The sequence below is a fragment of the Dreissena polymorpha genome, chromosome 7 (genome assembly GCF_020536995.1).
Source record: "Dreissena polymorpha isolate Duluth1 chromosome 7, UMN_Dpol_1.0, whole genome shotgun sequence".
NCBI lineage: Eukaryota > Metazoa > Mollusca > Bivalvia > Myida > Dreissenidae > Dreissena > Dreissena polymorpha.
Genome location: NC_068361.1, coordinates 67,659,609 through 67,676,749, shown reverse-complemented (window position 1 = coordinate 67,676,749; position 17,141 = coordinate 67,659,609). Strand labels below are relative to the sequence as shown.

Below are 17,141 nucleotides of genomic sequence, written 5' to 3'. Positions count from 1 at the left end.
CAGAACATGTGAGTGGGGGAACAGAACATGTTAGTGGGGTAACAGAACATGTGAATGGGGGAACAGAACATGTGAGTGGGGTAACAGAACATAAGAATGGGGTAACAGAACATGTTAGTCAGGGGACAGAACATGTGAGTGGGGATGCAGAACATGTGAGTGGGGGAACAGAACACATGAGTTGGGGAACAGAACACATTCGGGGGAACAGAACACATGAGGGGGGAATGGAGCATGTGAGTAGGGAAACAAAACATGTCTGTGGGGGAACAGAAATGATTGGGGAACAGAACACATGAGTGGGTGAACAGAAAACATGAGTGGGTGAACAGATCATGTTTTAGGGGAATGACACATATGAGTGGGGAACAGAACATGTGAGTTGGAGAATAGAACAAGTGATCTGGGGCAAAGAACACAAGAGTGAGGAAAAGATCATATGAGTGGGGGAACAGAGCACATGAGGGGGAATGGAACAGAATATGTGAGTGGGAGGAACAGAACACATGAGGGTGGAATGGAACATGTGAGTGGGGTAACAGAACACATGATTGAGGAAACAGAAAACGTGACTTGGGAACAGAACACATGAGTTGGGGGACAGAAAATGTGAGTGGTGAACAAAACACATGAGTAGGAAACAAAACATGTCAATGAGGGGAAAAGAACATGTCAGTGGGGGAACAGAACACATGAGTGGGGTTACGAACATGTGAGTGGGGGAAAAGAACATGTGAGCAGGGAACAGAACATGTGAGTGGGGGAAAATAATAGAACATGTTAGTGGGGGAACAGAACATGGTAATGTGGGGAAAAAACATGTAGGTTGGGAACAGAGCATTTTAGTGGGGAACAGAACATGATAATGGGGGAAGAGCACATGTGAGTGGGGGAAATGAACACATGATTGGGGGAACAGAACACATGAGTGGGGTAACAGAACTTGTGAGTGGGGAACAGAAAACGTGAGATGGGGAACAGAACACATGAGTGCAGGTGCAGAAAATGTTAGTAGGGGAATAGAATATGTGAGATGGGCAACAGAACAAGTTAGTAGTGGAACTTAATATGTGAGTTGGGGAATAGAACATGTGTTTGGCAGTACAGAACATGTCAGTAAGGGAACAGAACAGATGCATGCAGGAACAGAACATGTTTGTAAGGGAACATAATATGTGAGTGGGGTAACAGAACATGTGAGATGGTGAACAGAACATGTGAGATGGGGAACAGAACATGTGAGATGGAGGAACAGAACATGTGAGTGGGAGAACAAAACATATGCATGCAGGAACAGAACATGTTAGTTATGGAACATTATATGTGAGTGGGGTAACAGAACATGTGAGTGGGGTAACAGAACATGTGAGTGGGAGAACAAAACATATGCATGCAGGAACAAAACATGTTAGTAATGGAACATTATATGTGAGTGGGGTAACAGAACATGTGAGTGGGGTAACAGAACATGTGAGTCGGGGAACAGAACATGTGAGATGGGGGAACAGAACATGTGAGTGGGGGGAAAAGAACATATGAGATGGGGAACATGTGAGTGGGGGAACAGAACATGTGAGTGAGGGAACAGAACATGTGAGTGGGGGAACAGAACATGTGAGTGGGGGAACAGAACATGTGAGTGGGGGAACAGAACATGTGAGAAGGGGAACAGAACATGTCAGTGAGGGAACAGAACATGTGAGAAGGGGAACAGAACATGTGAGTGGGGGAACAGAACATGTGAGTGGGGGAACAGAACATGTGAGAAGGGGAACAGAACATGTGAGTGGGGAAACAGAACATGTGAGAAGGGGAACAGAACATGTGAGTGGGGGAACAGGACATGTGAGTGGGGGAACAGAACATGTGAATGGGGGAACTGAACATGTGAGTGGAGGAACAGAACATGTGAATGGGGAACAGTACATGTGAGTGGGGGACCAGAACATGTGAGTGGGGGAACAGAACATGTCAGTGGGGGAACAGAACATGTCAGTCAGGGAACAGAACATGTGAGAAGGGGAACAGAACATGTGAGTGGGGGAACAGAACATAAGAGTGGGGAAACAGAACATGTGAGTGGGGGAACAGAACATGTCAGTGAGGGAACAGAACATGTGAGTGGGGGAACAAAACATGTGAGTAGGGGAACAGAACATGTGAGTGGGGGAACAGAACATGTGAGTGGGGGCTCTTTACGAACAAAGCATGTGAGTGAACGCTTGATAGGAATAGAACATATTTGTGTGGGCTTTTTAGGATTAGAACATATGAATGTGATGTTAAACGTTCTACAGTTGCAAGTGCTTATAGTTTTGTTTAAATAATGTCATGTCCAAATCCTATACAACCTGTTCACTGAGTTTGATTTAAAATCAAGAATTCTTGAATGACAGTCAAGTGATTGACAAATTTAGAGTTGGACATGATGCAGGAGCAGAAAATGAAATTAGGGGCTTGATAGGACATGTTCAGTCATAACTGTCTTCAGAACTCAAATAATGCTAATTAAAATATAAAGCATTCAATTTCACTTACATTTTTATAATATTGTGTACATTGTATTGTATATCAGGCGCCTGCGGAGTCTTGAGGCTGAGATAGATCAGTGGAAGATGGACTACGTGAGCCTGATCCAGTCCTGCATCCGTAACCCTGGAGACGAGAGCAGTGAGGACGTGGAACTGTGTCTGTATGGGGGAGACAAGGTGGGAATGGGAAAATGAGGCTTAATTCATGTGCGTAAAGTTGTTCCAGATTAGCCTGTGCAGTCCTCACAGGCTAATCAGGGACGACACTTTCCACTGAAACTGGATTTTGGTTTAAAAGATACTTTTCTAACCAAAGATCCCATAAAAACATAAAGTATTGTCCCTGATAAGCCTTTGTGGACTGCACAGGCTAATCTGGGACGACAATTTACACACATGTATTTACACCTGTTTTTCAAGAGCATGGCTTGTATGTAAATCTGGGTGCAATACCATAGTCACGTGTACAAAATAACACCATGTTGTATTGACTGAGATGTATTTGCATATTAATTGTAAACAGCGTTTGGGTGCAGTAGAGAGACATTAACTTGATTATTATTTTTATGCCCCTGGTAGGGTGGCATATAGCAGTTGAACTGTCCGTCAGTATGTCAGTATGTGTGTGTGTATGTCAGTCTGTCCGTCCGAAAACTTTAATGGCCATAACTTTTTCAATATTGAAGATAGCAACTTGATATTTGGCATGCATGTGCATCTCACAGAGCTGCACATTTTGAGTGGTGAAAGGTGAAGGTCAAGGTAATCCTTCAAGGTCAAATGTCAAATATATGGCATCTGTCAGTCCGTCCAAAAACTTTAACATTGGCCATAACTTTTGCACTATTGAAGATAGCAACTTGATATTTGGCATGCATGTGTATCTCATGGAGCTGAACATTTTGAGTGGTGAAAGGTGAAGGTCAAGGTCATCCTTTAAGGTCAAATGTCGAATATATGGCATCTGTCCGTCCAAAAACTTTAACATTGGCCATAACTTGTTCAATATTGAAGATAACAACTTGATATTTGGCATGCATGTGCATCTCACGAAGCTGCACATTTTGAGTGGTGGAAGGTGAAGGTCAAGGTCATCCTTCAAGGTCAAATGTCAAATATATGGCGTCTGTCCGTCCGAAAACTTTAACATTAGCCATAACATTTTTAATATTGAAGATAGAAACTTGATATTTGACATGCATGTGTATCTCATGAAGCTGCACATTTTGAGTGGTGGAAGTTCAAGGTCAAGGTCATCCTTCAAGGTCAAAGGTAAAAAAAAAAAAAATTCAAAGCGGCGTTCTCATGAAGCTGTACATTTTGAGTGGTAAAAGTTCAAGGTCAAGGTAATCCTTCAAGGTCAAAGGTCAAAAAAAAATTATTCAAATTGTCGCAATAGGGGGCATTGTGTTTCTGGTGAACATATCTCTTGTTATAATGACATTTGATTTTTTGTTTTTCCTTTTCAGCCTTATTTTGTTTTAATTTGACATTAAACTGTGAAACTTATGGTGTTAGTATGTTAATTAATTTGAAAAGTGTTACAATGTTCATTTATTGACATGTTTTAAGATGCAAGACATTTATTTCCTGTTGTGTTGTTTGTTACTTGCAGCATAAAAACAGAGTGCGGGGTCTTCTTGAGGAGGCACGGAAGATCAACCCTAGGCTGCCCACATATGACAGGTATACCTAAACATTGAGTCTCAATCTGGGATAATAGAGTTTAACCCTTTGCATGCTGGGAAATTTTTCTTCTGCTAAAATGTCGTCTGCTGAATTTCTAAAATTAGCATTTTCTTTGATTTAAAAGAAAACAAACTATCCAAATAGCAAACAGTTTGGATCCTGATGAGACGCCACGTTCTGTGGTGTCTCATCTGGATCCAAACTGTTTGCAAAGGCCTTTTAAATTTGGTTCCCGCACTGAAAGGGTTAATGCATTAAGTGATGGTAGAGATGTTTAGGTACAACACTTTCCACCTTTATAGTGTTTTGTTTTAAGGAAGTATCCTGTTAGTGTTAATCCAGGTCAGTGGGAAAGAGAAATCTCTGATTAGCCTGTGTGGACTGCACAGGCTTATCTGAGTCTACACTTTCTGCGCATAGCAGTAAACCTTGTTTTTTCCAAAGCGACTTGGAACCCTAAGATATTGATAAGAAGCAAAGAGCATAAAACCTGAACTTTCTGCGAGTTACCAGCGAGTTTAATGCTGGTTGCATAGCTATTTTTACATTGCTTCGTAGTAGAAAAGCGTTAATTATCCATTCTAAATGATGCATCACATTTCAGTCTGGCCAACAACGAGGTGCATGTGGACGTGTACGGTTTCAAGCACCTGTACACCAACACTGGCCTGCTGCTACACTACCTGTGCACGGAGCTCTCCCATCACTACCTCATGCAGGCCGGAGTGTATGAGGAGCACCAGAAGAGATGGACCTCCTTCATGAGACATCACAGGAAAAACCCTACCAAATCTGTATGTGCTTCATTTGTATAGTAATGAAGCTTTCCTCTACGAAAACGGGGCTTAATGTATGTTTGTGCGTAAAGTATTGTCCTAGATTAACCTGTGCAGTTTGGACAGGCCCATCTGGTTGGACACTTACCATATAGACTGGATTTTTGTTTCAAAGAGGTCAAGTTTACGCAGAAAGTGTCGTCCCTGATTAGCCTATGCTGACTTCACAGGCTTATCTAGGACATCACTTTACGAACATGCATTAAACCTTTTTTCCCAGAGTTTCTAATTTGTATTATTATTATCACATTCACGGTCACTTAATTACCTTTTATATAAGACTAGCAGATGTTAAAGTGATATTATGGGCATATTTATGTCCCCCACTATAGTAGTGGGGGACATATTGTTTTTTCCCTGTCTGTTGGTCTGTTTGCGCCAACTTTAACATTTTGCAATAACTTTTGCTATATTGAAGATAGCAACTTCATATTTGGCATGCATGTGTATCTCATCAAGCTGCACATTTTGAGTGGTGAACGGTCAAGGTCATCCTTCAAAGTCAGAGGTCAAATATATGTGGCCAAAAACACTTATTTTATGAATACTTTTGCAATATTGAAGATAGCAACTTGATATTTGGCATGCATGTGTATCTCATGGAGCTGCACATTTTGAGTGGTGAAAGGTCAAGGTCAAGGACATCCTTCAAGGTCAGAGGTCAAATATATGTGGCCCAAATTGCTTATTTTATTAATACTTTTGCAATATTGAAGATAGTAACTTGATATTTGGCATGCATGTGCATCTCATGGAGCTGCACATTTTGAGTGGTGAAATGTCAAGGTCAAGGTCAACCTTCAAGGTCAGAGGTCAAATATATGTGGCCCAAATCGCTTATTTTATGAATACTTTTGCAATATTGAAGATAGCAACTTTATATTTGGCATGCATGTGTATCTCATGGAGCTGCACATTTTGAGTAGTGAAAGGTCAAGGTCATCCTTCACAAGGTCAAGGTCATCCTTCAAGGTCAAACATCATATAGGGGGACATTGTGTTTCACAAACACATCTTGTTCACTATTGAATTGAGCTGAAAAGAATTAACAGGTCAAATAAGTTAGTTAAAATGTGGTTACTGACCAAATATATGCACCTCATCTTGCTACCAGTTGTTTATAAAAAATACATATTATATTCGATATTTTACGTGACTCACCCAGTCCTCTAAGCCGAAATGATCAGTAAAACAAAATAGTGTCTTTGTGTCGTATGAACAAATTTGCACTAAAACTAGATTTAGATTCACATCGTAAATCGAATCATTTGTGTCGTCAGTTGTCAAAACGAAAGTACGATTGATATTCAAATGCATTATTTTTCTCTGTCCGGGATATTGTTTTAGTATGTTGATGCTGCATAAACAAATATAAGTGTATATAAAGTGAAAACACCAAAAGCAAACAACAGTTGCAATAGACACCTATAAACTGTAAGATGCCCATAATATCACTTTAACAAGAAGTTCTATCCTGAAAATGTTTCTCAAGTTTCATTATGCTTATATGTTATGGGTATAGAGAATATTAGATAAGTGCTGAACAGTAAAAGTTTATTAAGTGATGCTAAGAAAGTCTGAATCAAGAGCCTGGGTAAGTGGTTCATGATTTTTTGTGATGAGCAAATAAACTTGTCTGTATTCTACATGTATTCAACACTCACTGGGTTGCCAATTTATCAAATCATTTTCTAAAACCTTTCTGTCCATATTTTGAAAATAAACAGGAGAATCGTCAATTGACATCATAAAATAAATAATATGTCTTTATTGTTCTGTGCCTTACAGCTTAACTCTTGCATTGCAAACATAATGCTTACATTATTCCATGGGGGTTTATCTAAACCAATTATTTTAGAGGATGGGAAAACATAGTATGATTTGTTCCTTGAAATGCGTTGATTTTGGTTTTATCATCAATAGTTTAAGTTCCTCCCAAGTAGTATAAAAACATTAAATTTCTATTTACTAAAAACACATATCCATACTTTCTTTTTAAGCTCAACTGTCGCGAAGTGACATGATGAGCTTATGTGACAGTGTGATGTCCGTCGTCCGTGTGTGCGTCCGTGTGTCCGTCAACAATTTGATTGTGTAGACAGTAGAGGTCACAGTTTTCATCCAATCTTTATGAAATTTGGTCAGAATGTTTATCTTGATAAAATCTGGGTTGGGATTGTATTTGGGTTATCTGGGGTCAAAAACTAGGTCACTAGGCCAAAAACTAGGTCACATAATAGGTCAAATAATAGAAAAACCTTGTGTAGACAATAGAGGTCGCAGTTTTCATCCAATCTTTATGAAATTTGGTCAGAATGTTTATCTTGATAAAATCTAGGTTGGGATTGTATTTGGGTTATCTGGGGTCAAAAAATAGGTCACTAGGTCAAAAACTAGGTCAAATAATAGAAAAACCTTGTGTAGACAGTAGAGGTCACAGTTTTCATCCAATCTTTATGAAATTTGGTCAGAATGTTTATCTTGATGAAATCTGGGTTGGGATTGTATTTGGGTCATCTGGGGTCAAAAACTAGGTCACTAGGTGAAAAACTAGGTCAAATAGTAAAAAAACAATGTGTAGACAGTAGAGGTCACAGTTTTCATCCAATCTTTATGAAATTTGGTCAGAATGTTAATCTTGATAAAATCTGGGTTGGGATTGTATTTGGGTCATCTGGGGGTCAAAAACTAGGTCACTAGGTCAAAAACTAGGTCAAATAATAGAAAAACCTTGTGTAGACAAAAGAGGTTGCAGTTTTCATCCAATCATTATGAAATTTGGTCAGAATGTTTATCTTGATGAAATCTGGGTTGGGATTGTATTTGGGTCATCTGAGGTAAAAAACTAGGTCACTAGGTCAAATAATAGAAAAACCGTCAACAATTTGTTTGTGTAGACAGTAGAGGTCACAGTTTTCATCCAATCTTTATGAAATTTGGTCAGAATGTTTATCTTGGTGTCATCTGGGTTGGGAATGAGTTTGGGTCATCTGGGGTAAAAAACTAGGTCACTAGGTCAAAAACTAGGTCACTAGGTCAAATAATAGAAAAACCTTGTATAGACAATAGAGGTCACAGTTTTCATCCAATCTTTATGAAATTTGGTCAGAATGTTTATCTTGATGAAATCTGGGTTGGGATTGTATTTGGGTCATCTGGGGTCAAAAACTAGGTCAGAAGGTCAAATAATAGAAAAACCTTGTGTAGACAATAGAGGTAACAGTTTTCATCCAATTTAAAAAAAGATTATCAGAATGTTTATCTTGATGAAATCTGGGTTGGGATTGTATTTGGGTCACCTGGGGTCAAAAACTAGGTCACTAGGTCAAATTATAGAAAAACCTTGTGTAGACAATAGAGGTCACAGTTTCCATCTAATCTTTTTGAAATTTTGTCAGAATGTTTATCTTGATGAAATCTGAGTTTGGATTGTATTTTGTTAGTCAGGTGAGCGATTCAGGACCATCATGGCCCTCTTGTTATAAAATAGTCAGACTATTTATTGATTGATATCCAAGTGTGATGGGTGGTTAAAACTAGATACATATTTCAATATGACTAAATTATTTGATTTTGTCTTTTGTGACATATGTGTACTGGGTATGGATTCTGCCTTGCACTTTGGAAGCTGTCAAATGATCGTTTTATTTCTTAAAGTGTCTCCAAGGACATTTCCAGTTTTAGTAGAGATCTTGAAGACATTAGCAGAAAGTTTACTGGTGCACTTCTGTGGTTTACTTTTCTTAAGTGCATTTTGTCCGTTTTCAAAGGGCATGGCTTATTTTGTGACTTGTGTACTGGAAATGATGTCTGCCTTCACTTTGGAAGTTGTGAATATGACTTTCACCAGGGAGCTTTCAAATGGTCTTACTATTTCTTTTAGTGACACAAAGGACTTGTAATACCTAAGTAGAGCTCTTGGCTACATTACCAGAAATGCACTTCTGTTTAATACCTTTACTTCTGTTAAATACCTTTCTTGCATTGTTTGAAATATTTGTTTCTGTTTTGTACTTTTGTATGATTATTATTTTCTCTTAAATTATTTTCAATTTTATGTAAGATGTTTTTATTCAGATTTTCACAAATTTGATAAAAACAACAACATACATCATCGCATGTGTAGGTACAAAAAATGTTTATTTACGTCTATGTGTGTTGGCATTCAATCTTAAGTTCTGTTTAATCAAGTTGTGTTACTGATACCAGATGACAGAGTTGAAGGAGCTCTGTCGAGGTGGTATCCCAGATCGGTTCAGGAAGCAGATGTGGCGCCACCTGGTCAGGTACAAGGTCAGTGACCTCATCAAGGAAAAGGGAGAGCACTACTACAGGAACCTGTGCAATTTGTTGCCAGAGTCACCAGTGAGTTAGTTCCCTTGAAAGTGTTTAAATAATGTATTGGACATGTTTTATAATGTTATACTGAAGATTTTTTTTTAATTATTGGGCCATCCTTAATAATTCTTTTGTTTGGCATAACCTGACCGACCCACTAAAATCGGCCCGACTGAATTTTTTTTGTCACTTTCCAAAATAAATTTTTTTTGCTCGCAGAAAATTCTTTCCGCTAAATTTTGCCTTTCCGCTTTTTATCCTTTCCGGTTATTTGCATCATTTAATTGAATGCTCTTTCAAGGATATCTAGAATAGCTATGAACAAAAGGAGTACCGGTATTTATTTGAGTCGCCTATTTATTTGACATATGCATATGCGATTAATTAGACTTTAAATACAATTAAACCGCTCCTGTTTTTCTCGTATCCATTTAATTAAAATACGCTGCTGTCGTTCAGGATATTTTGGGAGTAAAAAACAAAATGATTAATTATCACCGTTCAATTTAATTCGGAAATCGGCAGAGATGTGTAATATTATCTCCATATAACTCATTATTTAATTATCACCTTTTATTCAGATCGGTAAATATTCGGAAGAAAGATGAAGTGCTCAGCTTAGAAATATTTATTGACGGGTATTGTCACGTTTTTGTTTCATTTGTTTATCTCTAGCGACTGGCCGCTATTTTGAAGGCAGACTACATTATTAAATGTGTATTCAAATTATACAACATCTGCGCATAAATGACCCAATATTATCCGATAGCTCCACCCTTTCTCAGGTTTCATTCGACAACTTCATGTCATGTGAAAGCGAGCTCAATTTTGATTGGCCAGCTGTCATGTGCACTTCAATAAAGATAAGGTCAGGTCAAGGGATGTCTAATCGGGTACAGACCGGGTTTTGTTAATTGTTCGAATTGCGAACACTTTCATTGAAACAAAGAGACAAATATAGAAAAAAATAGTCTGGATTAAAATGGCGGATGTTTTCAACGAAATTTTACTAGATTTTCCAATTTTCGCAATTAAGATTTTTCTTGAGCCAAATTCTCAATATTTTTGCCAATGGCGCAGATGGCTCAAATGGGGAACGACAGCACGAGCATTGCGAACGTGTTATTATTGGAATAAATGCTCACTTTTACAGGGCTTGCGCTGTCGTTCACCATTTGCAAATATATAGCGATTTTGGCTCAAGAAAAATATAATTTGCGAATATGCTAAAATCTCATTCAATTTCATTGAAAACATCCGCCATTTTAATCCGGATTTTTTTTTAATTAAACTATTTTTTTTTCTCTTTGTTTCCATGAACGTTTTGAAGCGCATATGGTAGCTGGCCAATCAACATTTAGTTCGCTATGGGGTAATATTGGGTAATTCATGCGCCGATAATGGAATACACAGTTGAAATTGTGGTCTGCCTGCAATATAATGGCCGATGGCAAAAATCGTATAAAAAATAAGTGTAACACTCAATAAATTATTTTTAAGCTGATCACTTTACAACTTACTACCGTCTATCGATCTGAATTAAAGGATGATAATTAAATAATTAGTTACATGTCGAAGATGTTACACTTTTCTGTTATTGATTGAAATTAAAATGTTATAATTACTTAGTTGCTTTTTACTCACAAACTATGCTATTGTAAAGTAATATGTCAACCAAATAGTATATTAATTTCATGTGCAAAATGCGTACAATTTTTCGGACTCTCGTTTTCGGATAAAGTATTTTTTGTCGATTGTATTATATTTTTCGATGTTCTTTATAAAAAAAATATAGACTTATGAATACACGTGCGGTGATACAGACGGTGCAGAAAAATATTTACCAATTTCCTTTCATGAGGCAGAAGACTTGGAGCTTTATTTGATAATTACCTTTCAGTTTGGTATATTTCGGATTTCAATTTCAGAAAAAAATAATACTTAAAAAAAAAAAATACCTACCTACCTACCCACCCAAATGTACCTGGGTCGGGTTATGCCAAACAAACAATTTTTTTAAGGATGGCCTTGTCAATAATATTTTAGGCATAATTAGGTTGTCTATATAAAACATAGTTCTCACGACACCCCACAAACAAAATTGGGAGTTGCTCTTGTGTAATTACCATAAAGTGTCAATGGTCACGACTCGATTTTCCTGTCTAGTAATCAATAAGTCATACCCATAAAGTGCTGATGTGCAAGACTTTTTTCTTGTTATTCCCATTTTAATTTATTTTCTTGTTATAAAACTGGAGCTAAAAATTTGTTATGTTTCTATCTAATATTTTAAGCATTAAATATCACACTTAAAAAGAAAAAAAATCTAAAAACAAATCCCTTAAACACAGCTGGGGTTTAATTAATATGCATCCAAACTACAAATCACAGTTCATAAGGGGATACACAATAATAAATATCAACAGTTTTTCATACTTACTTGTAATCATTACAACAAATTGCCAAATGGTTCTACTTTGTAGCCTACTTCATTGCCAAATGTTTTTATTCTGTGGCCTACATTGTTGCCAAATGTTTCTACTGTGTGGCCTATTTTTATTGCCAAATGTTTCTACGTTGTAGCCTACCTCATTGCCAAATGTTTCTACTCTGTGTCCTACTTGATTGCCAAATGTTTCTACTTTGTGGCCTACTTGATTGCTAAATGTTTTTATTCTGTGGCCTACTTCATTGCCAAATATTTCTACTCTGTGGCCTGCTTCAGCTGGCTGCATGCTACAGAAAGCAGGTGTCCCTGGATCTGATGCGGACCATGCCCTCCAACATACGCTTCTCTACCATGGGATCAAAAGGGGTGAGTCTACACAGATGTTGCAAAAAATAATAATGAGTTGTGTTTTAAGAAAAAGGGGCTTAATGCATGAGTGTGAAGTTTTGTCCCAGATTAGCATGTGCAGTCAGCACATGCTAATTAGGGACTGCACTTTCTGCCTCAAGTGGATTTTCACTCGGTTGAGACTTCCTTTAAATGAAAAATACATCATGAAAGCGTCATCCGTGATTAGCCTGTGCATACTATTTTGTAATGCTATAAAACAATTGGCATTCGTCAGACAATAACTTCTTCTGGATCGTTTAGTTGGAACAATTTATTATAATGTCCAACAAAATAATAGTTCAGGTATCATTGTTAGAAAAAGAGAACTTTTATACATAACTTATTTCTTAAAAAATGGAAATTGTCTTATGGAAGTGCCCCCAAAATTGTCAGAAAAAAAGCCAAAAATGTCATGTTGACTACATGCAATATGAACTGGTTTTGAAGTTTTTATCATGTTTATATGGCTGTTAACTGATTCCTCCATAAAATTGTATGTCTAAACTAATTGCCAATTCAGTGTGTTTTTTCATTAAAAATCGGGTCCAGTATTAGGCCCCATTCCCAATGGACAAAGTATATATTTTTCATAAATGGGACCTAAAAATTCCTTATTTAATGATTTTTGTACTAATGGCTCATTCAGTGTACTTGTTGCCCATTATGTGTACTTCTTGCCCATTATGTGCACTTGCTGCAAATTTTGTGTCCTTGTTGCCCATTCTTTGTATGAATGTGTTGTCCATTCTCTGTACTTGTTGTCCATTATGTGTATTTGTTGTCCATTATGTGTCCTTGTTGCCCATTTATTGTCTCATTTAATGTTCTGTGTGCTTGTTGCCTTTTCTGTGCACTTGTTGCCCATTCAGTGTCCTTGTTGCCCATTCAGTTTTCTTGTTTCAAATTTTATGTTTTGTGCCCATGCTGTTTTATATTGCCCATGCTGTTTTTGTGTTTGTTGATGCCTATGCTGTGTTGTTGTTTCAGATTCTATGTTTTTAATGCACATGCTGTGTTGCTGTTGCCCATGCTGTGTTTATGTTGCTCATGCTGTGTTAATGTTGCTCATTCTGTGTTTATGTTGCTCATGTTGTGTTTATGTTGCTCATGTTGTGTTTATGTTGCTCATGCTGTGTTTATGTTGCTCATGCTGTGTTTATGTTGCTCATGGTGTGTTTATGTTGCTGATGCTGTGTTTATGTTTTCCATGCTGTGTATGCTGTGTTTTTGTTGCTCATGGTGTGTTTATGTTGCTCATGGTGTGTTTATGTTGCTCATGCTGTGTTTATGTTTTCCATGCTGTGTATGCTGTGTTTATGTTGCTCATGCTGTGTTTATGTTGCTCATGCTGTGTTTATGTTGCTCGTGCTGTGTTTATGTTGCTCATGCTGTGTTAATGTTGCTCATGCTGTGTTTATGTTGCTCATGCTGTGTTTATGTTGCTTATGCTGTGTTTATGTTGCTCATGTTGTGTTTATTTTGCTCATGGTGTGTTTATGTTGCTCATGCTGTGTTTATGTTCCTCATGCTGTGTTTATGTTCCTCATGCTGTGTTTATGTTGCTCATGCTGTGTTTATGTTTTCCATGTTGTGTTTATGTTTTCCATGTTGTGTTTATGTTTCTCATGCTGTGTTTATGTTGCTCATGATGTGTTTATGTTGCTCATGATGTGTTTATGTTGCTCATGATGTGTTTATGTTGCTCATGCTATGTTTATGTTGCTCATGCTGTGTTTATTTTGCTCATGCTGTGTTTATGTTGCTCATGCTGTGTTTATATTGGTTATGCTGTCTTCTTGTTACCCTTATGTGTACTCATTGCCAATTTTGTGTACTCATAGTCTATTCTATGTACTCATAGCCCATTGTTTGTAAACATTGCCCATTCGGTGTACTTATTGCTCATTCTCTGTTCTCATTGCCTATTATGTGTACTCATTGCCAATTCAATTATGTGTACTGTTTGCTTATTCTGTGTACTGATTGGTCATTCTTTGTAGACCTTGACCATTCTGTGTACACCTTGCCCATTCATCATAAACCTTACCCATTATTTGTTTGCACTGCCTCCACAGTGTACTTAATACCTTTCTCTCTATGTTAGATCATGGACCTGCAGGACGTGTTGCTGGCATTCTGCATACACAACCCGACCATCGGCTACTGCCAGGGCATGAACTTCATTGTAGCCATGGGCCTGCTCATCCTTGACCCAGAGGATGCTTTCTGGTAAGACAGCCCTTTTAGCCTTTCCCACTCAGAAGTGCATTTTGACCTGTTTGCAGTCCTTTAAAAAAATAAAATATAAACTCTTTTCCCACATGACTCGCAGTCTGTTCAGTTTTTATGTTGTTTGCTGCTCATCAGTATCTAAGGGTTGGAAATGAAGATTTAAAAACTTGAATCTAGTAAGAAAGGTCTTTAATTAAATCCACCTTTATAAGGGATTAGAAGTGCGTGAAAATACTTATCTATGTGGTAAAGGGTTTGATGAAATACTTTCCTAAAGAGATTGAAGTTTTATGCTTGTTGCATAGAGCCATTTTCGATCTGCTTCTGAGTTGGAAAAAGTTTATACACGTGTGCACTTTACCCTGAAGTAAAATGCCCAGCCTCAATGGGGATCCAAGCTACAGAGGAAGCCCTCTGATATGAAATGCTAGTAATGCTAGTAATGCTAGTGCTAGCGTACAGTAATGCACTTGAAAAAACCTTGTCCACACAGGGGATCAAATCAAGGACAGCATAGTTCCAAGACAAATTATTTGTTATATTGTAATTAAAGTAAACAAAATGTGTGTTTTTTTTTCTTCTTTGGACCAGTGTTAGATCAATAAAAAGTCAATTTCTTTTTGGAAAAGCAAATCTGTCCCATGAAGCCAAAGGACCAACTGGGCCTCCAAGTCTTTTGAGTCATTTTGATTCTCAAAAGAAAAATGATGTTTCTGTAGTTATACGATCATTGTCAATGCTAATCCAAAGATTGTCAATCATAATATTTTTTTATATGTTTACTATTATTAAAAAAAATGTTGACTTGGCTTACAAAATTATATTTTAGGTTGCAGTGGTGTAGTGGATATGGTGTCCGCCTAGCAACCGGGAGGTCATGGGTTCGATCCCCATTGGGAGCGTTCTTTAGATTATTCCCATAGACACTAAGTACTGGTTCTAGTCCCAGGAAATGGACTTGAGTGCGTTTCAAATGTGCCTTAAGCTGTCTATGCAATCGAGCTAAAATAAATAGGTTTAAACTTAAATTATATTTTGTTCCTTCATTGTCCAGGCTGCTGGTAGCGATCGCCGAGTCCTATTTTTCGCCGCACTATTTCGACCACAGTCTGATAGGAGCGCAGGCTGACCAGCAGATTCTCAAGGACCTTGTGCGTGACAAACTTCCCAGCCTTCACTCCCACCTTGAGAACATTGACATTGAACTCTCCACTGTGACACTCAACTGGTTTCTTGCTGTGTTTTTCGATGCAGTCCCGTTTCAGGTATGGTTGAGTTTTTTGTGTGTTTTTTTGTTGTTTTTCGTTCGATATGTTAACCCCTTACTGCTCAAATGCGCAATTTTTAGCGAGGCTGTTTTCGGAGAAAACCCGAGCTATTGTCATAGCCAGCTTGTCGTCCGCCGTCCGACAACCATCGTAGGCGTCGTGCTAAAACCTTAAAATTGGCCATTACTTTTTAAATATTGAAGATAGCACCTTGATATTTGGCATGCTATGTGTATCTGACGGAGCTGAACATTTTGAGTGGTAAAATTTCAAGGTGAGCATCATCCTTCAAGGTCTAGGGTGGAAAAAACAAAGTCAAGGGAAGTAATAAGCTTTAAATGGATCTGAGTTATCTGACCTGCCCAGGTATATATTTTTGTTAAATAAATCAAAGCGGCACAGTAGGCGGCATTGTGTTTCTGACAAACACATTGTGGTAAATGGTCAAGGTTAAGGTCATCCTTTACGGTCTATGGTAAAAAATACAGATTTAAGGGAAGTAATAAGCTTTTAAAAGGGAGAAAATTATTCAATATTTAACATAGCCACTTTATATATTTGGCATGCATGTGAATCTCATGGAGCTGCACATTTTGAGTGGTGAATCTACAGTCAGGGTAGCGGCTTTTAATTATTTGCTACTAAAAATAGAGATTTGTTACAGACAATTATTTTCAAGGGAAGTAATTTATATAATTATAAATCTCATATTATATATTTCCTTACCAAGAATTGAAGTTCTCTTCACAGTTACTGTACAGATTTATTATTTTGATTATATATAACCCAAATGATTGATTTGTCAAAGTTTTTTTTTAATGATATAATTATAATTCCTTTGATGTTCATTATATACCTGTGGACTTTTGTGCATAGATACATGATCAACTCTGACTATGATCTCTTTTAAACCACAGGCATTGGTTGTCAGTGATGACATGGTCATCCTCCCCCCCTTCCCTCCCCCCCCCCCCCCCCCAATTGGTTGGATTGGACAAAATTCAAGGGAAGTACTAACCTTTAAAGGAAGATGATTTCTATACCTGCCAAATGATAAATAGAAATGTTATTTCAATGCGGCGCAGTAGGGGGCATTGTGTTTCTGACAAACACATCTCTTGTTGGGTCACTTGGTTAAAGGTCAAGGTCACTGTGACCTCTTAAAAAAAAAGAAAAAAAATTCTGACAAGCTTTCGCAGCAGAGCGTGGCACCCATTATGCGGTGCTCTTGTTTCTCTATTGTAGTCCCTCAGAAAATCATATTAAATTAATGATCTTTATAGATTCAAGTTTTGAATGCTACAATGTAAACCTTCCGGTACAGATGTGCACCAAACAGCAGAAAACCTGAACTGACTTCAAATTGCTCACAGGCTGGTCTGGTGTCATGCTGGTTGCATATAACTAT

The 17,141-nt window shown here is 37.7% G+C and overlaps 1 protein-coding gene across 1 annotated transcript in view; it reads left to right on the top strand.

Moving 5' to 3' along the window:
• The window catches only part of LOC127839791 (uncharacterized), a 173,090-nt gene that overhangs the window by 90,976 nt on the left and 64,973 nt on the right, over positions 1–17,141 (top strand). The window contains 7 exon segments of the mRNA XM_052368178.1: positions 2,576–2,708; positions 4,147–4,217; positions 4,825–5,014; positions 9,266–9,421; positions 12,120–12,209; positions 14,338–14,462; positions 15,520–15,730. Of these exon segments, the coding sequence (XP_052224138.1) occupies positions 2,576–2,708; positions 4,147–4,217; positions 4,825–5,014; positions 9,266–9,421; positions 12,120–12,209; positions 14,338–14,462; positions 15,520–15,730 (976 nt within the window).